Below are 23,818 nucleotides of genomic sequence, written 5' to 3' on the forward strand. Positions count from 1 at the left end.
ACACTGATGTTTTACTGATGGCTGTGATGAATCCAGCCACATCATCCTCTACAGTCTTCATCGAATCAGAGTCTTCCTCACAGAGCGCTCAGTTTATCTCTGTGTACAGACTTTAGGCATGTTCCATGTGGACTACAGCAGCTCCTCTGCAATGATTTCCTTATTCAAGCTTCAGGGCATGTTCACAGTAAGCTCCTTTTTGTAGAAAATCACTAGCTCAACTACATTTAGTGCTGACAAACAGGCAAAGATTTAAATGCTTTATCTCCCTGATGACTGTTTCTGACAGCAAAGAGTAACAGCTCAGCTCAGACACTATACTGCTTTACTGACTCTCCATCAACAGTCTCTTTTCATTTCTCATTCTGTGCACACTTTTTGTTTACAGTCACCACCATGCAGATAGCCGTGGTCGTATTTGTTGTCACAGCCTGGCTCTTGCACTGTGGCAAGACTGAGATACATGCTGAACAAAAAGTAAACATATTTACAACTAATTAGTCAAAATAATGCAAACCAGTTAAAAGTGCAGCTCAAAGTGCTCACATTAAAAGTAATGACTGTTAATCAAAGAAAGCAACAAGTCTACATTAAGCGACCAAATACATTGTTTGACCATTTGACTTCAGAACGACACAAAGGAGCATTTTCTAATCTGGCACCCATATCAGCAGTAATCAGCAGGATAATTGTAGATATTGTTAGAAAAATAACAATGTTTATGATGTGACAACGCCGTGGTTAAGGTCTGGTTAGGTTTAGGCATAAAAACCACTTGGTTGGTTTAAGGAAAGATCATGGTTTGGGTTAAAATGATCACTTTGTTAAAGTTTGGGTCTGTTATTTTTTGTTTTTTTTGAGGTTTTTATATCATTCTGTAGCTTCCTGGTATTGTTCAGTAAATAAACTCTTATTAAATATTACACATGTATATGTTTGAGATAGTTTAACAGATACAAAGAACATATTTTTGTTGATAAGCAATAGCCATATAGGTTTTGTTTCACTGTAGCCAATCAAACGCTTCAGCCCACCTCCCAACTGTCCACTGACTGGTCACGCTGGTGAAGGTGCAAGGGCAAAGTGGCAGTCTTAGCTGAATCCTTGATGAAAGGAAAGTGTTGTTATTGAAGTTGTAAGGAGCTTAGCTAAACAACGGAGGCAGGCCAACCTGTTCTCATTCCCAGGTTGTCAAATGCTGATGCTTTGTCACGCCCTCATGCAGATGCACAAGGTACCCTTTGGTGTCTGTATTGTGACACACCAGGCTTTCAACTCCAATATTGCCCCATGTGTGGCAACATTAGATACTCAGAGCAACTGCTCCAGCCTTTCATTGATTCCGATATTAACCCGACTGCGGTGCTATAAGACTATGTGAGCATCAGTGCCGTTGGAGAATCAGTGACCCACTGTCCGGAAATATTTTCCTCACTGTCAATTCCCATGTTAAGATTTTCTTCTACAATAGGTTAATCTTATGACCATCAGTTTTAATTATTTCTCTTTCGATCCTGAGAAATCAATTTTGTTTTTTGTTTTGGATAGTGGAAGGAATAGGAATAATACTACACTTGAAATTAATATTAAGCACTCATAAAGGTAATAGTGGCATCATCTCCTGATTAAGTAAACAATTAATTAAATAATTAATTAGGAGAAAAATAATTAAATCAAATCAATCAGTTTTATATCTGAAAGGCGTAAATTCTGAATACAGGGACCTCCATCTTCTAATATAAAGGAAAACACAGATACAATGATTTAGCTATAAATAAAGATATTTAATGAACTACCAAGGGATAGGGATGAATGGGAACACTAAGCATATATACAGACGGATGACAATTCAAAGGAAAAACTGGTACAGGTGTGAATGCTTGACCCATACAGTGAGGGGATCTGGTGGCTCTGTTATGCTTTGGGGGGCATTTTGCTGCCATGGTTTGGGTCCACTTGTCCCCTTAGAGGGAAGGATCACTACAAATCACCCCAATTCACAGGGAGTCATCTTCTAGAAGAGTTCAGTGACTTGTAGAGTCAATGCCAAGGCACACCATTCTTCAAAAAGATATTCCCTCATTTGGTGTTTTGATGATGGTGGTGGAGAGCACTATCTAACACGTCATTCCAAAATCTCCCATAGGTGTTCAGTTGGGTTGAGATGTGGTGACTCCGTAGGTCATAGCACATGAAACCATTCAGTGACCCCTCATGACCTGTGAATTGGGGCATTGTCATCCTGGAAGAGACCACTCCCATCAGGATAGAGATGTTTCATCATAGGATAAAAGTGATGACTCAGAACAACATTGTATTGATTTGCAGTGATCCTTCCCTCTAAGGGGACAAGTGGACCCAAACCATGCCAGCAAAATGCCCCCCACAGCATAACAGAGCCACCAGATCCCCTCACTGTAGGGGTCAAGCATTCAGACCTGCACCAGTTTTTCCTTTCATTTGTCACCCATCTGTGCATATATACAACTAGAATGAATGAATGAATGAATGTTATCAAAAACAAGCCAAAAGCGCAATGAAGGGCAATTAACTCTAAGTAAAGCCAATAAAATTCAATTTTGGATAGCTCTTTGCATCAACTCTGAGACAGAAGCATGACAGATGGTCATCCTACTGTTTCCATGATGATGTAGGGCTGATAATGAGGCAAGATTCCTGGAAAGTGGCAAGCAAGGCGAAGAAGACTCGGTTATCCTCAGGTCGCCTGAGTAACAGCCAGATGAGAACCATTGCAGTAGGTTCAATGAAACAGCTTTAGTTCACTGCTTCTCAGTAGGATGAATCCAATCTCAGACTAGTTGAGGCTGTGTAGTGGACACACACAGCAGGGAGTTGTCCCATTCTCAGTGAATTCAGTGGCAGGCTGCAGAGTTGGATGCATGGAGCTCTAGACCAATCAAGAAAGCCCTTGGAAATGTCTTTAAAAAGTTTAGCTACACAGCTACAAAAATAATAGATTATTAAAATGTCAAATGGTATGGCTTGGCTTGGGGCATAGGCTTCTTTGTAGTCTTTCTTTTTAGTTGAGAATTCCTTTCTGGAGATTGTATCTCTCAGGGAAAAATGAAAAAAGACAACACCTAAAACGCAACACAGGCCAGTAGGCTGGTTAGGCCAAGAGAAAACAGAAGAAGCAACAGCCACCAACAAGCCAAAACGGCAGAAGAAGAGCACCAGATAAAGAGTTGTAAAACTTCTTATAGTCTAGAAGGCATGTTTTGGAAGAAATACGATTCTTGGCGCTCTTTTGAGGGACCACATTGATTACTAATTAATTCCTTTGTGCATTCATTATGCACCCCCCCACCCCAACACACACACCACTCAGCCCCTGTCTCAGTTCTCCCCTGTGTCTCCAATAGAGTTGTCCAACTTAATGGCAGGAACGAGAAGCTCGACTTGTGTTATGGATCCCATCCAATCTTGTTAAGGACTGCCTCCCAGCTATCTCCTCACTCATCAAAGAAATCATTTACTCCTCCTTCAGTTCTGGTTCAGTTCCCTGAACACTCAAACTGTCACCCCCATCCTCAAAAATCCTGGACTCAACCCTGATATCCTGAGCAATTTCCGGTCCATCTCCAGTCTCCCCTTTCTGTCAAAAATAGTGGAACGTTTTGTTGCCTACCAACTTAAAGCCCACCTCATTTCCAACGACCTGTTCAAATCGTTTCAATCCAGTTTCTGCTCACAGCACAGCACTGAAACAGTCCTCCTCAAAGTCACCAACAACCTCCTCCTCTCATCAGACTCTGGTCACCTCAGCATTCTCATCCTACTCAACCTCACTGCAGCTGTCAACATCAGTCACACCATTCTTCTCTCCCGCCGTGAATCCTCCCTTAACATCACCGGTACTGCCCTCTCCTAGCTAAAGTCAATCAAATCATAAAATATTAAGCATTCAAGACTCTTGGTCTCCCAAAAATAATTTCTTATCCGAGAAACACTGTCCTTTGTTGCTTTAGCTTTGATTGGTGTTTAATTTTAGCATCTTTATGCAAAAGGTTTGCTTTCCCCTGTTTCTAACAGCTATCAGATCAGTCTGCTCTGAACTTATATACATGAAACTACATTTTTGTACAGTTTTATGCACTCTGGGCTGGGATTTTTTAAAAGAGAAACTTCTGGGAACACTGCTTTATATCAGACATTCAAGCATCACATTAAAATCTAATTGTTTTAAGTAGTTGTTTTATCTCTTTAGTGTCTCTCAGGTCTTGTTTTGTTGCATTTGATATAAATGTTGTAAATTAATGATGTTTTCATGTAACTATGTAGCACATATTTAATGCTGCCATTTGAGCAGGTATCCCTTGTAAAAGAGATCATGTATGTTAACTGAAGCTCTAATTGCAGAGCTTTTGCCTCTCAGGCCATATAGAAGCTGTGTGGCCTGAGGGGCAAAACCACATGCTGCTGCTCACAATACTGCTGATGAGTGCATGCAAAAAACTGATGGACAGAAGTAACTGTTTGTTTTATTTTCATAAACTCAGAGTTTCCTCAGCAGGATCACTGCTGCAGAGAATACTGTTCAGAGAGATTTTAGTGAGTAACTCAAACAGAAGCTTTAAAAGTGGCAAGACAAAAATAGGTTTTTGAGTGAGGGGGACGTGTCCCCGCTATCTTCAGTAATTAAGGCCCTTAGTCGGAATGGAACTTTGGACATGATGATTACATGGTATGATTACTAGGTCAGTGGCATGAACACTCCCTGATTTTGTTAGTGTCTGATAGTGCTGCCAAATCCCCAAACCTAACACTAACCATGACCCTCCCAGCTCACAGATGATATTTAGAGAACATCAGCACTGAACTCGTTCCCACCCAAATCAAATTCTCTCCTCAGCATCTTCCTGCATGCAGCTCCAAAATGCCTTAAAGTTAAAAAAAACACAAAAAAAAAAACAACTCTGGCTCTCCTCAGCTCACAGGGACTCTAAACCCATTACCACTGAGCAGTTGATTCTGTGCTAAGATGCATACTGACTTTTGACAGAGACACAAAGGACTAAAAACCACAGTGTCTTCCCAGAAGCCGGTCTGAAGGCAAGATAGAGATGTGCAGCAGAGCTGTCTCACCAGATGATGTGGGAAAACTCAGCTCTCTACCAATCGATCAAAGCCATGCACATCTCACACAGCTCCGTCTGTTATCAGCCAGACAGGATTTTAATTTTTTGTACCCTCAGACATCAATAGATTCAGACTCCTCATATCAGCTGATAGCACAGAGATCCTTCTCACAGCAACTAGTGGAGCAGAAGAGGACCTGAGGCTCCGTCAGGATGCCTCTCGCAGGCTGCTGAACACTCAAGTGCTTTGACTGTCACTTTGTGTTAGAGCTGCTGCACACCCTCAAGGCTTATGGGAAAATGAGTTCTTTCAGCAGGGGGGTCAGACAATTGTTACAGTTATTCTAATTCAATTCATGTTCCTCTGGAAAAATCATCTGAAAACCCTGGCGGGGCTGGTGCTAGGGATGAGACTCAGTAGCAGTTTTGTGATGAGTGAAGAGATGGAGGCTTTGTTGGTGGAGCTGCTGCAGAGGATTTTTAAAAAGCTGTTAAGTGAAAAAGGTCACAGTTCCGTGCTACATTTCTACTTGATTCAGCAGTTTGTGCAGTTCAGACAGTTTGTTAAATCTGACTTGGAATATTCACACAAACAAACCTCAGAGAAAAAAGTAAGAAAGGTTTAGGAGAAGAATATGAAAATGTTCTTGCATGAGGCCCAATGTTTTATCATCAGTCATGACTTTCCCTCATTTTATGAGAATTGTTTATTAACATGATTTTGAAATGATGATATGTTTTCAGAAGTCTGCTTCAGGTCCAGGTTTAGGTTTGGATACAGGTAGGCTGGAACACAAAGGCAAATGGATCTGGCAGAGAACATGTGTGTGCAGGTGTATATACAGAGACAGATGGGGCTTTATGTGAGAATGATCTATGATGACTGGATGGCAGGTGACTGGGAAGACAGGACAGTCTTAGGGCATCTGATGGGAAGGTGTAAGACTATATATTGTTTATTTTTTTGTCTTTGAATGAATCTTTGGCATCCTATATAACATGTAAAACATGCAATATATCCTTATTTGGTGTAACAATGCTTTGTGTTCATTTCTGTATTTTATGACCTTCATCAAATGTACAAGATGGGAAGGGTTACCACTTCAGTACTTTGTGTCACATTGGGTTTTAATGAAGTCAGAGAAAAAAAAATTGACTGAAAAAATGAGAGTTAGACCAATATACTGAGTCATGGTTAGATTAATTCATCCATAAAATATGCAAATTGCAGTGCTTCTGTTATTATTAACCAACACTGATCACTGAGCAGAAAATGAATACTTATATTTGTGAAATTAAAAAATATAAGTCTAGAGGCATTTTATGCCTTTAGTGAATAGCACCAGTACAGAGATGACAGGAAACAGGTGAGGGAGAGATCATCAGACTAATAAATAAGCTGCCAATGAACCTTTGTTGGAGTTAATTAATAAACAGAGCAGATGAGAACAAACTGAAGGCAGCAGTGAGAGCAGGCAGCAAACTCTACACACTAGTTGCTTTTCACTTCACATTGTCTCAGTTACTTGACAGTGCTCAACCTGATAATAGCTTATTAATACTTCAGTAGATTGTAACATTCAGGCATAAAACTGATATATATATAGTTTTTTTTTATATTGTATGATCATATGTTTTTCATTTTTGTATAGAAAACAGCTGTTTCTTCCTTTATAAGAGAAAAATATGCTATAAATTTCCCAGATAAACCCTGGTTTATTGAGTCTCATAAGTATAGTGTGTCAGTTTCAGTATTATGCAGATCTCTGGAGGCCCTCCTCTAAGTACTGTTAATCCCTCTCACTGTCCATCATTGATCCATTGTTTTTCTCTCCCCTCTCTTCTTTCCTCTCTCTCTTTCTCTCTATCTCCCTCTCCTCTGTCCAACCCTGTATACCTCTTCCTCACCATCCTCCTCTTTCTGCAGAGGTCTATGATCTCAGAGAATTAGCGCAGACAGCCAGGTATCCCACTGCCACCCCACATGTCACTTCTAGAGGAGTGTGTATTTGTGTGTATTAGTGTATGACACAGGAAGTAGCCGTCTTGGCGTGTGCTCTTGGCTTAAACTAGCATTCAGAGGGGCATAGATAGGCTGAGCTGTGGAACACCGTCCACATCAAAACAGCCGATCCCTGCGGGGTACAAAGCTCAGAGGCTCAAATTTTACTGTAGACATTTGTGTCCAGGCATGATGGAGAAACACTTAGGGTGACTTCTCACTTAATTATAGGTTTAAAAAGAATAGTAAATTGCTCTGCAAACAGTGCATGTTGGAGGCTGCACCTTGTGACCCAGAGGAGAATAACCAGGAATAAAAACTATGAAATTAAAAGATGGTTGAAGAATCAAGGATTTTAAAAAGTGAGGGGACACAATGGAACGTCCTTGTCTTCCTACTGCCGTATGCAAACACATGTAACAGGTGTGGTACTGTGTGTTGACAGATAATGATTGGAGAGGCCATCCTGTTCTGCTGTCTGTCTCGAAGGAAGAGCGGTGCCGGGGCCGAGGCCAATATCAACGCTGCTGGCTGCAACTTCAACTCCTTCATACGCAGAGCCGTCCGCTTTGTTGGTACAATGAGTTTGTTATTTCTTTTATACACTGAACGTATGGTAACACTCCAGGGACTGATTTTTGTTTCCCAACTTTTTTTGTTGATTCATTTACCAACATAAGAATGACAGACAGTCTTGCAGCTTCTCTCAGACAAAATTTGTTTTAAATATGAACGCATGTATGTCTTAGAAAAAGACAGTAGGTATGAAAGCTGTCAGTGGGTGAATACTTCTTATCATGTGCATGTACATGGCTTTTGTGTGTATTTGTGAGTTGTACAGTACACCCAGCAGTAATATCAGTGGTGTCTATGAACCATTTGCTTCATCTTTCTGTGTCCTCAGGCGTTCATGCATTCGGTCTTTGTGCCACGGCCCTCATCACTGACATCCTTCAACTGATGACAGGCTACCCAACACCCTACTTTCTCACCGTGTGTAAACCTAACTACACCACGCTCAACATCAGCTGTGAGCAGAACCCCTACGTCATGGAGGATATCTGCTCAGGTGCCGACCCAGTAGCCATCAATCAGGGCAGGTCAGTTTGGATTCTCTGCATTTAACATTGAAGAGTTATTGTAATGAGAAAGATAGAGACTCCCACTTAAAGCTGCAGGAAGCATACTGATTATATATGTTTAAGCCAAGAGGGGGAAAGTCTGCAGTGTGATGCATTACGAACACATTATGAGCCAAATATTGTCAATGTTAGAGAGGAACCAAGGGAACTATATGTGGCTGCACTAAATCCATCAGTCCAACACGAGAGTCATGTCATACCCACCAGTCTGCTGCTCTCACTCACTCTTCTCTAACACTGGTTTTATTCACAAATTATTTCAACTCACTTCCATTTTGCTGTTTTTTGATCACTGTTAAGCTATCATTGAAACCCAGAACTTCCTGTAGGGATGTTACAGACTAAAAGCTATTCCAGCCTCTCAATGGACATAATCCCTACCATTGCTTTACTTTGAAACATCTGCAGGAAGTGTCATGACTCTAGTAATATTTATCATACTGAACTGACCATGTGAGTACTGGTAATTCCTCAGTTTACCAGGGCTTTACAATCTTAGCGTTCATTCATCAGCACACAGAGAGCATACTAACCACACAGCAGAGTTTTGTATTGTAGTTTAGCAACCTCATATGATTATTTTAAGCCTCTTACATCCTTTTAAAACATTAATGATTAATGATGATTAATAATGTAATTTAACTCATGGCTCTTGAGATTTGAAATTTGTTCTGAAAAATTGCAATTTCATTGTAAAAACTATTAATTGTTCAACCCTGCCATGCCAAGCCTCAGGCAGAGGTAGGCAGCGGGCTACAAACGTCTAGTAATTTCACTTCTTTCCAACACCACACCTCCAGATTTTTTTCATTTTCAAACTTGTAGTCTTCATCCCCAACTGACGCTGACTCAAATGATATCACTTGAGGTAATTTATCAGATTTCACACAGCTCCCTCTGGACACACAAAAGGATTTATACTACTTTTTCACATATGCAGTAGTTCTCCGCAGCACCTGTAAACACACACTGTTGTGTAGAGTAGAATTCAGTAGAGCTCCCCTTTAACATACCCACTGGTAATTTCCTCCTCTGAAATCCATCCATTTTTAATTCCTTGCCACAGGTGAACTTCTGCTGAGCTAGCAGACCCTTTGAGCAGCAAATTATTAAAAATTCAGCAATGTGAATTTATGACATCATCCACATTTTATGCCTTAATGAAAGCAGACAAAAAGGAGAGAGCCCTTACAGACTTCATCTACAGAGAATACACAGAAAAAGAAGATGAGTATTATCCACTCTGACATATTAAGTGATCTCTGGGAGGATGACAACAAAACAACAACAAATGAACAAAAATCTGTGGCATGCATGCATTCATTCAATTGCGTCATACTGACCCTTCTGCTTTTTGGGGCGTTTCATTTAACATACAGTATCCGGTTCTAATGAAAATAGTCATCATGTGTTTATATTTGTATGCCGTATAATTTCTTAGTAGTTAGCAGGTTTCACCTAATTACCACACTTTGCTATGATGTGTGCAGGATTTTGTTTGTAGCGGGAATCTGTGTGAGCCAGAGGAGAATCGTTTTGGTCACAGAGAGAGGAGTAGACAGAGAAAGCTGGATAGCCTTTTGATGTTCTTGTTAATGAGCTTACAAAGACAAACATTGGCAGGTTTCTGTGATTATACATGCATTTTAGAACCACATCATTATGCTGATTTCTTTTCTGAATGGAAGCTTGTGGAAAACAATAAATATAGTTATATAATATAATATAGTTCCCTGAGATTATGTAAACAATCACCTCAATGCCAAATTAAGACAAGAAGAAGAAGTCCTTCTTTGAGTTTTAGATATGTAGTGTGCACAGTCATCCAGCTGAGTGGATGTAAAGAAAGCTTTGAATAGAAACATACAGTATGTTCCCACAGTGAAGTAAACTGCAGATTTAACATTTCAACCAGCAAGGTCCCGTCAGTCTTCAAATGTTGTCTTAAAGTCTTAAATATTCTGAAAGCTTGAGTTCAGCATGCAGATATTTTTGATATTGTTTTTTTTAAATATGTTCCAGATTTCAAATAATAAAATAGATGAATTAGATTAGATGATGCTATAGCCTGATATGTTTTAGATTGGATGTCTGGCTTCCCGTCATAATCAAATCAGCTTATGATGCACCCTCATATATCATAACAAACACAGGTGAATTACTGTGGGTAAATTAACCCTTCCATACTATTTGGGTCAAATTTGACCCATTTTGATATTTGAAAGCAATAAAAACACCCTAAATGATATTCTTTAAGCCTCAAATTTGATGACTTTTCCTAAATTGGTCCAGAATATACAAAAATGGAAATCCTCAAAATTATTTATTTTTGTGCAGCTGGTATAAATATTTGATTTGATTTATTGATTGGGACAGTGTGCAGTTTTAAACACTAAAGATGCACTGCACCAGAGTTAGCTCAAAGCTAATATGCATCTGCAGTCCCCCACAATCAAAACATACAACAGCACAACAACAAACAGTACAAAGCAAAAAACACACAGAACACACTATACAAAATACAAAATACAAAGGTACACACAACAGCACATCAAATACACCCACAATGTCAATTAGAAATTAATAATGTAAACTCATCATAGAGGGTGTTCTGGGTCAAATTTGACTCATATTTATTCAAAGGGATTTTAATATCTTCAGAGGTGGTCAAATCAAGGTAAAGAGTGGTTATAGGGGAATTATGAAACAGTGAAACTGTAGATTGGCATGTCTGTGTATTTTTGTCATTGGGACAGTGGGGACAGAGTTCAACAGAGACCTTTATACTGTCATTAGAACTGCCCGTGTTCCCAACATATTACTACATTTGCCAGGGGTCCCACCTAGGTGGACTCCTGTAGACCTGTGAGGTGTTATGGGGGAAACTTGAAAGAGTAAAACTGTGCATAAGCATCATCATGGTGTACATACTGTAGGGCTATCAGATCCCGAGGTGCCCTGACTCTATTGCAGCATCTGCACCTGCAAACAAGCCTATACAAAGTACCAAATCAAACCCACCAATTCCCAGGAAACCAACATAGTGGTAGCCCAACATAGTCCTTCCTATTGTGGAGTGCAGCTTTCACAGGACTATAAAAATGATCAAATATTCTCTGATAATCCAGAAGTCCTGTGCGCATTCCCTCCAAAACATAATAGCATTCCAAGAAGCTAACAGACACATATGCATATAGTCTATGCCATTAGCAAATAAAACATGCTACAGAAAACTTTTGAAAACAAAGATGAATGTGTGAGGACATTTTTTTATCTTCCATGAGACCATGGAAGGCAGATGCAACACTAAATGCTGCCCAAGTTCTCTGGATCAACACTAGCTTAAGTCATCCACACTGAGTCTGTCTGCTCGTAGCTCTTTGCGCTCCGAACCTGACTTTCTCTGATTAAACCAGGGACCTTAATGGAGATTGGTTTCTGTGAGCTTTAATGGAATCATGTATCCAGGTGAGTTTTTGTGTGTGTGACAGCAGACAGCATAGGGATGTGTGGGTGAGGGGGATGAGGCGAGGTTTGACCTGTGCATTTGGGATACACGTAGTTTTGGCTGCAGACTACGTGCGGCTAAATATAACCTACTGCTCCTGGCATAAACACCGTCCTCCACTCTCTCTATGGCAGCTTTAGCTTCAGCCTTGTTTCCAGCGCAGCATGAAAAGCTGTTTTCCTGCAGTGGTTGTGCACCAGAGATATTATTAACCTACTTTAACAGAAAAAGCAGCATAGTATACAACCTCTCCCCACCCCCACTAAGATTCAGTTTTAGGATGATCCAAATGTTTCAAACCAGTTCACTAAATCTCGAAATGTACTTGTTGTAGTCTGGCTATATAGTTATATTACTTGACTACAATTTGAACTTTACATGACAGATGGGCTAGAGGAAACATCACAGGGGGTCATCAAAATCATTAAGAATCATCCTTTGCTGGCTGAGGGGTCTATGACACTGATGGTGTAGAGACCATGTCCCTAGTTCAAGTTCATTCCCCCTTTCCTCCCCTCATTTCCTGATACATATCTGCCCACTACTAGCAGAAAAGCAACAATGTGTAAAGAATAGTTTTAAAAAAAATGTCCACAGAAAATTGCATGGACAGCTAAAAATCTCACCCTGCTGCAGTGATGTAGGGTGTGTCAGTACACTGTGAGATCACTGTTGGATGCAATAAGAAGTGCAACAGAGCACAAGTCAAACACATTTGAAACTTTTGTCTTGAAACATTGCTTTCAGCCTGATATTAAGTTACAGTTTTACAAGACAGACAAAAAGTACATTCCTAAAAAAGTCCCCATTGATATTATTAGAGTTGCTGTGCTGAATGCTTGTGACATGCCTAACCCTAACCCTTACCCTAACCTTAACAGAATCCTAAAATAACCTTAACTTCAAACCAATTCTTCACCCTAAAATAAATGATTTTTGTCAAGGGGACTTGCTGTTTGTCCCCATAAGGGAGGCGAGCCCCTGCAATATGATTGTGTAAACAGATTTACATCCCCACAATGTGAGGAATACCTGTACCACACACACACACACACACACACACACACACACACACACAATGAGCAAGCAATGGTGGCCACTCGCATCATTAGGACGAGGGGATGACATTTCTTGTTATGTTTATGTGCAAAAGGGACTTCTCTTCCTGAAATCTTCCTTTACTTCAAAAATTTTAGTTTCTGGAGTTCCTGGAACTTTTTGGTGTAAAACAGCCCAACTGGTTCCAGTAAAGTAGGAACTAAAACCAGGGATGTGTTTTAACTGATTAGTTGACAACTATTATATTAATCGCCAATTATTTTGATAATCAATTAATCGTTTTGAGTCATTTTAAAAAAATGTTTTTTTCCAAACTCTCTGATTCCACCTCCTCAAATGTAAATATTTTCTGGTTTCTTTAGTCCTCTATGACAGTAAACTTAATATCTTTGGGTTGTGGACTGTTGGTCAGGACAAAACAAGACATTTGAAGACATAACCTTGGGGTTTGGGAAACAGTGATTGACAGTTTTCACCATTTTCTGACATTTTATGGACCAAACAACTTATTGATTAATCTAGAAAATAATTGACAGATCAATTGAATAATGAAAATAATAATTAGTTGCAGCCATAGCTGTTACATCTTCAAAATAAAATCCAGTCTGAATTGATAACTGACACATATGTGTAAATGTAGATACATGTACATTATATACATTTTTAGATATACTTATTTTTTATACTTTTTGAATTTAAAAAGCATAACAGCCATGTTCTTATATAAGATATCACAATGATGTAACATATATACATAATAAAACATACAGCTACATTTGTTTTGGTTATTCCAGTGCTGAAAATGGATCAGTTTGTTCAGTTTTCTTACGTGAAGGAAATTTTTCTGACTCCACAGATGTTGTAATTGCTAGTTTGAAGTGGAAAGCACACCAGCGTAGAACACACATGCACACAAAGATATGTACAACTGATTCACCAAAACACACACATTTGCACACATGCAGTGTTAGAAGTAAAGATGAGGGCTGGTTGGAGGAGTGAGTATGAGTTCTCAGAAGTAGGTCATTAGGATGGAGCTAAGTGAGAAACTGGGCCACAGGTTCACTTTCATTATGTAGCACAGAATCAAGCTCCTGCTGCTACACTGCAGTATGTGACTGAAGCATTCACATGACAGATACTAGCAAAGATATTTATTATAATATAAAACCCCTCTTCACTGTTTTTGTTAAATTATATTTTGGGCAATAACATGTGAACACGAGGTAGAAGGAAGTGAAAAGAGGCATCTAATTTCATTCAACCCATTTCACCTGAGTGTGAGTGCAGGGTGGTCTTTGAGATATCTCATTCTGTCTGTGTTTTGTTGATGGGTGAAACCCTCTCTCCATCTCCTGTTGACTCACACATACAGAGGTGATCATTGTCTATTTCTGTCTCTTTCATCTCTTGCAGAAAATCCTTCCCATCGCAGCACGCTACCCTAGCATCATTCGCCGCTGTCTATGTTTCGGTGAGTAATAGTTTGAACCCACACTAACATCTAACCCTGCTCACCCTTTCATGAAGCGCTTATTGATACAGTAGAAGTTAACATAACGAAGCACTGAGCAGTGAATGATGGAATTAGCCAAGATTAACTGGCACCTCATGGTTGTTTCCCTGAGTTCGACACTATTACTGCTCAACTGTGTAAAATACACTCATTTTAAAACTTTTCAGGAACAAAGAGAAGGAGCCTTAATATCAGTATGATTTTTTGTTCATGATGCAGTGGGTTTTGAAAAGGTTTCCTAGTCAATCAGGGCACAGAATTTTTGTCAGCACACCAACATGCTATTATCTGAAACATGGCTTGTCGAACAAGGTACGCAACAAACACATCTACTGTGGACAAGTGTCCTGCTAACTTAGATTTATGTCCTTTATAGTTTTAGAGTTTATAGTTTACACTGAGTCTTGGTGCTCCTGTTAGCTCAGCTGTCAATCCACCCTGGGCCGCCCACACAAAGGCCTGGAGCATCAAGTCTAAATGCTCAAAGGCTAAAGGAGCATTTCTGTTATATATCCTAAAACCTCAATTTCCTTCTTTCAATATGGTGAAATATTATAAAAGATAATATGTAATAAAAATGATAATACATTTAATACTCAACCCCAACCCATAAGTACTAGTATACTTGGTTACATGATGATTGTGTAAAACTTAAATCTTGCAAGAATCTTCAAAGATATGTTTTAGGGGACTTAAAGGTGCAGTGTGTAGAATTTAGTGACATCTAGTGGAATGGACCTGGCAGAAATGGAATATAATATTAATAAGTATGTTTTAATTAGTGTATAATAACATGAAAATAAGAATTCTTATAAGAAAATAAGAAAATTAGAATGAGCCCTTTATATCTACATAGGGAGCAGGTTCTCTTCCATGGAGGCTGCCATGTTGCACCACCATGTTTCTACAGGAGCCCAGAACGGACAAACCAAACACTGGCTCTAGAGAGGGCCTTTCGCGTTTTTTGTAGCCACCATAGGTTCTCCTACATGCTTGGAAGGTGAGGGGGAGGGGTATTCAGTTGGTTGCAATCTGCAACTTTATCGCTAGAGGCCAATAAATTTTACAGTACACACTAGAACTTTACTGGCCAAAACTACTACAAGAAGCCCAGTGAGACCTCAGTGTTGACATGAGTGTGGGAGTCCCTGAACTGCCAGTGAAAATCCTGAGGTGCTTGTGGAATAACCACAGCAGAGACTAACAGATATTAATTTATACCAAATGAAATATTACTGTGATTGGTGACACCTAATAATCAGACAATATAGAGAGAGCAGCCTCTTTTGAGGAGACAATATCTCTCTTCATCTTGTATCAACCTAAATGCCAAATAATTGAGGCTGGTAGGGATGATAGAATAGCGCACTGCTATAACATAAAGCCTCTGTAATCATAAGCGTAATGGAAAATAAATCAGTGTGTGTTATGTGTCCACAGATGTACTTCAACAGCACTCTGACTGACTCATCCAAGCTGCTCAAGCCCCTGCTGGTCTTCTCCTTCATCATCTGTGCCATTATTTGTGGTCTGACCAGGATTATTCAATACAAGAACCACGCCATCGACGTCTACCTGGGATTCCTGCTTGGAGGAGCTATTGCTGTCTACTTGGTATGGGCCAGTCTCAACTACAGCCTCCTTTCCAGTGGTTTTCAGTACAGAGAGCCTGGCTGAAGATGGAATCTATATTTTATCCTGTTTTGTTGCCAGTCTAGGTTTAAGGAGCAGCAGTCCTCCTTAATGATAGCTTAAATCTGTGCTGCAGCTCCAAATTTTGGCTCATAAGAATCGAAAAGTTACATAGTTTATCGTTGTTTAGAGTTTCTGAAAGTTGAGCAATAAGCCAGACATTAGGAGTCTCTAACTTACCTCATGTAAATGATGTTGTTATGTCTGCTAAAATAATTCCATCAGACACCCTTGTACAAAACCCAAAAGAATCACAAACCCAAAGTAACAACAAGTCAATGTCAGTCAGTGTCCTTGTGTCCTGCTAAAATTATGCCATGTCAGTCATGTAGGCATACTTGGCTTCCATCAAGATGTTTATAACACAACAAAATAAAGCTAAAAGGTAAATACTGCCAAAAAGTTAATCTTGGAGAGGAAGCACAGGTATTTGGCTGTAAACCACAGTATTGGACAAACTGAAATTGTAACCTGATGATAATGTTTCATGAAAAGTTAGAGATTCGCCAAAATATTACATTTCATTAATCACCATGAATGTCATCAAATGGTCAACAGGTTGGCCAGAAAACTGCTGGCACTAAAGTATAGGAAAGGGGTTACCAAAGTTTTGGATTTGAATTCATCGTCTAGAGTCTTTGGATATTTATAATCGTATTGTGATCCATCCAACAGTTATTGAAATATTTCAGAAATTGAATCCCCAGTGCCCACTGTTTAGTTATTTTAAACCTATACACTGTTAAAGGTGTGCCACAACAAAACCACAACTGATTTTATAAGCTCAAGGTTTTCTGTAAGTGTTTTTAATGGCTCAATAAAGAACTCATTAAGGTATCAAGTAAAATGAGCATTGAATAAGCTGTATTGTACATCATTTTTCCTCTGTTGTCAGGGGCTGTATGCAGTTGGAAACTTCCAGCCTAGTGAGGAGTCCAGCACCAGCCCCCCTCCCCAGCTCCACCGGCCCCCCTGTTCCTTACCCCACATCAGCCAGGAAGCAGTCCTCCACCACCTGCAAATGAAAGCCAGCATGGCTGGGGAGGCAGGCATCCCTACATCCCACTCTGAGGGCCTTCTCCACCGAGGCCTCCAGCAGCAGAGGCCTGATGACAGCCTGAAGCGCTCCAGTGCAGATGCGGAAGTGATCTCCCCCCGCAGCCCCCAGAGCAAAGACGCCATGTTGACCTTTAGCCACACCCTTCCTCGAGTCCACACCCCCCAGGCTATGGCAGCATATGAGGAAGCAGCCAGACGTCATGCTGCCACCCTCCACCATGCCTCCATGGACTCCAGCCGCTCAAAGCAGCTTTTGTCTCAATGGAAAAGTAAAAACAACAACCACAAATGCTCCCTGCAGGTCCCAGACTCATTCTCCTCCTCTGTAGACTCGTCATCTGGCCAGTCCTCCCAGCATCCACACCACCACGGCAGCATGGAGCTCCGATCCAGCTCTGAGCCATCGGCTATGGGCCTGAATGGAGGCTTTGATGCTCATGCATATATGTCCAAACTGGCCACAGGTGCAAGTACCACTCTTCCCAGTAACTGCAGTGGCATTACCGGAGGGGCCAGGATATCCATGCAATCCAGACCTGGGTCTTCACAACTGGTCCACATACCAGAGGAAGCTCATGAGAATTACAACACCACCTCCCCACGGACAATGGGAGGAGGAGGAGGAAGTGAGGGGATGTCGACAGTAAATAGCACAGTTCAGGCTAACTGGCAAAGGGCAGCAGAGAAGACTGCAGCCTGCAGGACTAACGATAATGGGCAGAACACCCAGCCACGAATCATGCAAGTGATTGCTATGTCAAAGCAGCAGGGCTTACTACAGACCCATTCCAAGAGCTTAGACGAGAGCAGTATAGGCTGCAGCACCACCGGAAGTTGCCAGGGCTCGGCTCGCTACAGGGGGCTAACTGACCAAGACCCCAACAGCGCTACGGGGCCCAGCTCCCTGGGCAGCACCACAGGCAGTATTTCAGGGAGCACCGGAGCAATTGTCAGAATAGAGGCCCACCCTGAGAACAACAGGCCAGTGATCCAAGCTCCATCCACAGATGGAAGTGGATCATGGAGGTGGCGGTCCCTGGATCATGGCACCGGAGCTGGTGGAGGTGCAGGGAGTGCAGGAGGAGGAGGTGGGAGTTTGAGGCAGTCCTTTGAGCTCAATGATCTAAACAGAGACTCAGAAAGTTCAGACTCAATACGTGAAGGGTCCATTGACAGGAAGCGTGCCAATCATATTGTTACCACCACTGCCACTGTTAGCACACCACCTATAGTTACTGTCCACACCCAGAGCACCGGCCAGTCAGAGCAGCGGCTCCATCCCCAAGGCCTGTCTACCATAAGGGTCACCCCAGGGGATGGTAGTGGTAGTGGATCCGGAGGAGGTGGAGGTGGAGGAGGAGGAAGTGGAGAGACCGCCTCAGAAACCCCCTCAGTCACCTCTAGTCGTGAGTCAACGCTGCGGAGAAAAGGCAATAATATCATCCTAATTCCAGAGAGAGCCAACAGCCCAGATAACGCCCGGAACATTTTCTACAAGGGGACATCGATAACTCCTGTTTTCAAGGAATAACTTAGGAAATGACTGCTTTCATGGAATGATGGGAGGCTTCAGAGATAATAAGGCAAGGCAGCTGGATTTTTGAGAACCCCATATCTGTGTCAACAGTCAGTATTACCATCCATTGTATATATCATAATAACTTCAAAAGAAAAGGTTTTATTCAGCATGAGATTTTGTACGTGTCTACACTAAAGCACAACCTTTTAAGTGTTATAGAAATAATCACTGTGTACTTTTGTGGTCACTCCTAAGGATACCTATAGTAATGTCAATGCTGTGCCAGTGGTTTGAGGACAGGGGAACCTTTTTTTAAACAGTGCTGTATGTTTTGGATATAAATCATCACAAAAAAGAAAAAAAGCAAGTAGCACAGAAAATTTCAAACTGTGGCAAACTACTGCAAAATAATTGTATCATAGCTGTGAAACCAATGTTTACTTCCCTGCACTGTAAATACTGTGTATGTTTGAAAAAGGGTGCTACACCTGAAAATACTATTTACTATACAACATACTGTATAATTTGAATAGATAAAGAATTAATTATTTTACAAAAAGTAAACAACTATGACATTAATATGTAACAGAGATATGTTTTGTATTTCGTCTTTCTGTACAGATACCACATACTCAACAGAATACTGTTTTGAACCATAAGTGTGCTTAGCATTCCTTCTGTAGCTATGAAGTCAAATATGCTGTGACTTGCACTGAAATATGCGTTTACTGTACCTTGTATACTGTAAACCCTGACCTTACCTTTATATCCTGTACCTACATTTGGATGTCCATATCAATCCCATATCTACTGCACAAAAAGCAGCAAAAAGTGGAATATTTTGCTTCTTTATACCATAGGATAATTAGCACATTTCCAAAAATTAAATGCAATACTTGACCTCAAGCTTTCCACCTGAATTTGGCAGGTTTCATTCTGTCTAAAGGCTGTCTTTTTAGGTTTTAAAAGGAACGCGTAAGCATTTTGAGAAATAATTGCACCACTTACTTTTCTTTTCCAAAGCAACAGCAGCTTAGTATTTAGAGGCATCTGCCTTGCCAAACTGACAAAATATTCATTTTGAAAGAGGATTTGACAATGAGAAAAAATACTTACAGAACCAGACTTCACAACTTCTACTGTATATCAGTTTCATCTCTGTGTCCATCATAAAAATAATTGGTTTGAGGTCATTTTTTGTTTGTTTGTTTGTTTGTTTTTTGCTTAGCTTAGCAAAAAGACTGGCAGTAGGAATAATGTATTAAAGAAAACAACTCCATGGCTGTCTTACTAACATTCTGTATCTTGTTATAAAGCAATCTAATCGCACTGATCCATCCAAGAGTCACCAGGATTGTGTTGAGAGGACTGCAGTCACCAAGCAGCTGTTGATTCATACATAGCTCAAAAACCCAAAGTACCACAGTGTCTCTTTACTATTTCTACTGATTGTAAATAAACAGGTCGATGGATACCATGTTTTTTACTTTGGATGGAGACTAGCAATTTACCCCCGGTCCCAGTCTTTGTGCTATGCTAGGCTAAGAAACATCTTGGCGCTATCTCTGTACTGGACGCACAGAGATGAGACTGACATTGATCTCTTCTGACTCTATTTCAGATAGCAAACAAGTATATTTCTGAAAATATTTCAGTGTTCCGTTGATTCATTTTCTTATTAGACATCATTTTAGATGTTGTTTAAAAGCAGAATGCTCTGTAAATCACTATAGATGGTACATAGTAGCAAAAATCTCACTTGATTTGTTGTAGCCTACATTTGCAGGTCCTATGAGTAGCATTTTTCAACAAGAATATATAATGTTGCTGTCAAATTGTAATACCTCAGTCTAATTATCATCATCAAATGAAAACTTACTGACATCTTTGGCTTTGCTGATCAGAATAAGCATGTAAGAGATGATTATTGCTGTTTAGCACTCCTTCCACCATCTGCCATATACACTGGAAGAACGACTCCTTCGTCCAGTGTTGTGCTGTAAAGTGATTTCCTTTAGTGCCATCAAGCAACCAGCAGATTTTCTACCAAGTCCAACCCAGTGTGTCAAATGCTTTGTAGAGGCCAGTTTAGGCTGCCAGTTCTTCTCAGCAGTCATCTGGTTTGTTTACAGTGCTAGTGGTTGTCTCAAATCAATATGTTTTCTTCATTTTCACATGAATATACAGTACATACAGGACGGTGACTGTTGGGAAAAAGCTATGAGGAATGTTTCTCAGTTAAGGAATTACAAATCTGTTTACAATGGTTTACATGCTGGTGCATATCACTAATCAATATCTCAGTGGTTAAATAAGACCCTGCTGGATATAAAATAAATTTGATACTAATACTCCAGTATTGGCACCAATTGTCCCATGAAACTATTTTGCTAGAGTGACTTGAGTATCTGGAAACAATTGCCAAAGCAAGAATTTTTCATAGGAAAAGAATATAAATCCTCAAATGTAATTTAATTTTCTGTATTTGTATAGCAAGCCTGCATTATATTGTACATGATTTATTCTATACCCCAGTGACATTTGCATGACCACTTTTCTATAGTGCATATCACAATTTTTTTTTAATCATAAACGTGCTTTTAGTTTGAATTCACAGAAGTGTTTAATGGTATGTTCTTTATCTCTGTGTTTCCTAGTGAAATATGACAATCTTTTTATCTGAGTACTGTTGCCCCCTCAGGTCATTACTACAGGCTGGTTTTCTTTGTTACTTAGTTGATGCTGCCATTCACTCTGTATCCTATTAATTTGAAATGTGCACATGATCTGGGGTTTTGATTCAAGCTGAATCAGTCTCTCAGAAAGAAAAACATTATGTAAATTAGGTTTGTTGGATTTTGGCTTGTACCCATTACCACCATAACAATTCTGTACAGTACAGTAGATTTGACTGCTCTCAGAATGGCAAAACATAAAACAGACAGAACATTGGCTCTTGTGAGAATTACAACGCAATTAAGTTTTCATTTTAACATGAGTGATCTAGAACTGTGGAATGTCAGTCTCTTGACTGCATATATGTTAGCCAGCTTGGCTAATAGATATGTTCCTCACTGTTGTACTAAGGTGAATTATATAGAAACGGCTCTATGTTGAAAAGCCTTCAAAAGATGATTTGTTTCAATGGCTTAGCTTTGACTTAAATATTCTATTCAAATACAGCTCTTATTTTTTGATTTTTTACTTCCCATGCACAGTCATGAATGCATAAGTATAGAATAGTTGAGTCAAAGTACATTCTTTCAGATGATGACTGGAAAGAGAATTGAGTATGTTATTACAGATATTTGGCTTTCTCAGCTTTTCAAAAACATTCTACATTAAAGGATGAGGCTAGTGTTATTTTATATTTTTTCTTATTCTCAAAAATACCATGAAAAGTCCACAAACAACAATGTGTTAGTCTGTCCTTCAATGCTTCTGATGCTGTCTGTGGCTCCTACTGAAGACGTAAACTGTTAAAAACGTCTCACAGATATTGTTTCATTTTTAATTTCCTAAAACGTCACTCGCTCGTCACTGTAGTTTTTAGTAAACATTAATCAAACACAAGGAAATAGTGTATAAATTTAGGACTACTTTCAGTGGCGGATTAATCCACATTTGGTGCTCCAGTGAGTATTTGTGGCAGCAGGATGGTGTGTGTGGGATTGAGTCAAAATAAACTACAACGTTTGTGTTCATGGTAATGAAGGAACATATCACCCAGTGCAACAGTGTGGCTTACTGATGTGTTTTTAATAGTTTTTGGACAACAATGGAGCTGTATGACACAGAAGAATAAGATATATCATGCTTTGGATACACACACAGTACTTGTTAGCATATAAGTTCATTGTTGGTTTGGCTCTGCACATGAGATTTGATGACAATAAGAACATTATAGAAAGTCCTGGTAACCTTCATTTTGCTCTTGTGCTTTATTACACTGCAAGCTAACCTGCAGGCTAACACAATAATCGCCCTACTGTATTGATAGTTATTTGACTAATGTTAACAAAATCTACATACTGTAGGTTTCAGTTGTACTGAAGATTTTGTGATCTGCAATGCAATACAGCTGCCTACTGAAACGATATAAAAGTAATTTCTTAGTATTTTAAAGGATACATTTAATGCTAGACACCTTCTAGCATACATACTATCAAAGAAAACTGCATTTTTTGCCGTATACATACAGTACATGGTATCTGTGAAACCAGCCTGTATGACATTACCTGATCATGGCATTCTTTACAAATTTTAACTTGCATAATGTGATTGCAAAAAACAACATTACTTTTTCAGATTAAAGCCTTAACATTGTCCATACTCCCTTTAGGATGACACCTAAAAATAACAGAAACCCCTCCAGAGTAAAATATCAAATATATAGGTTGGATATAAATTTTAAAAAGCTATGACGTGAATATTTCTATGTTTTAAAGAATTTGTCTGATTTAAAGTCTGTCCCAAAGGCCTGTGAAATCAAAGAGTGAAATGTGACACTTGGGTAGCGATGTAGATCAAATGGGTAGAACTGTGAATGGATGCTCTCTGCATGTGTAGCCTCTTGTGTTGTCCCTGGATGAATAATAAATGTTTTCTGATACTGTGATCAGCTGTATAAATTCTATGCAGCAAGAAAAAATAAACTGTAAAAATAGATTTACCATCAGTTGAGTTTAAAAGAAAAAAGACTCAATAGTTACATGTTTGTGTAACAGTCAAATATAGCTAAGTACTGATTGCTTACTGACAGTTTAACCAAGCAATCCCACTGAGTATTAAGAGCACGTTGATCAGGGTAGATGACAAATTGTGCATTGTCTAAATGATTGGAATAAATATTTGCTATTGAAACCAATCAGTGTATGTCCATGTGGTTGGTGTCATTTCAGATTCAGATTCTATTTTACTGGGGGAGTTTGGGGTTCACTGTCTTGGGCAAGATACTGAACCCCAAAATGTGAATGTGTGTGTGTGAATGATTAGATCCTATTGATGCACAGGTTGGCACCCTGTATGGCAGCCTCTGTAACTTACAGTTACAGGAAACTAGATTTAGAATTGTGTCTCTTCCATATCTGTATGTAGGAATACATGTTATACTGGGCAAAGCATTTAAACTTACAGAAAACATGAAAATGATAAAAAAAAATCATCATTGATTTTTTAATTATTTTTCTCACAGAAGATGAGACACCACAACAGTATGGGTG

General features: G+C 39.7%; 1 protein-coding gene across 1 annotated transcript in view; it reads left to right on the forward strand.

The window, feature by feature from the left end:
* LOC137173484 (phospholipid phosphatase-related protein type 4) overlaps nucleotides 1-23,463 on the forward strand; it is a 53,579-nt gene extending 30,116 nt beyond the window's left edge. The window contains exons 4-8 of the mRNA XM_067578358.1: nucleotides 7,547-7,676; nucleotides 8,006-8,201; nucleotides 14,227-14,284; nucleotides 15,767-15,940; nucleotides 16,914-23,463. Coding sequence (XP_067434459.1) covers nucleotides 7,547-7,676; nucleotides 8,006-8,201; nucleotides 14,227-14,284; nucleotides 15,767-15,940; nucleotides 16,914-18,608 — 2,253 coding nt within the window. The 3' untranslated portion in view covers nucleotides 18,609-23,463. The remainder of the gene's footprint in view (nucleotides 1-7,546; nucleotides 7,677-8,005; nucleotides 8,202-14,226; nucleotides 14,285-15,766; nucleotides 15,941-16,913) is intronic.
* The last annotated feature ends 355 nt before the right edge of the window (nucleotides 23,464-23,818 follow it).

Source organism: Thunnus thynnus, chromosome 21, assembly GCF_963924715.1.
Source record: "Thunnus thynnus chromosome 21, fThuThy2.1, whole genome shotgun sequence".
NCBI lineage: Eukaryota > Metazoa > Chordata > Actinopteri > Scombriformes > Scombridae > Thunnus > Thunnus thynnus.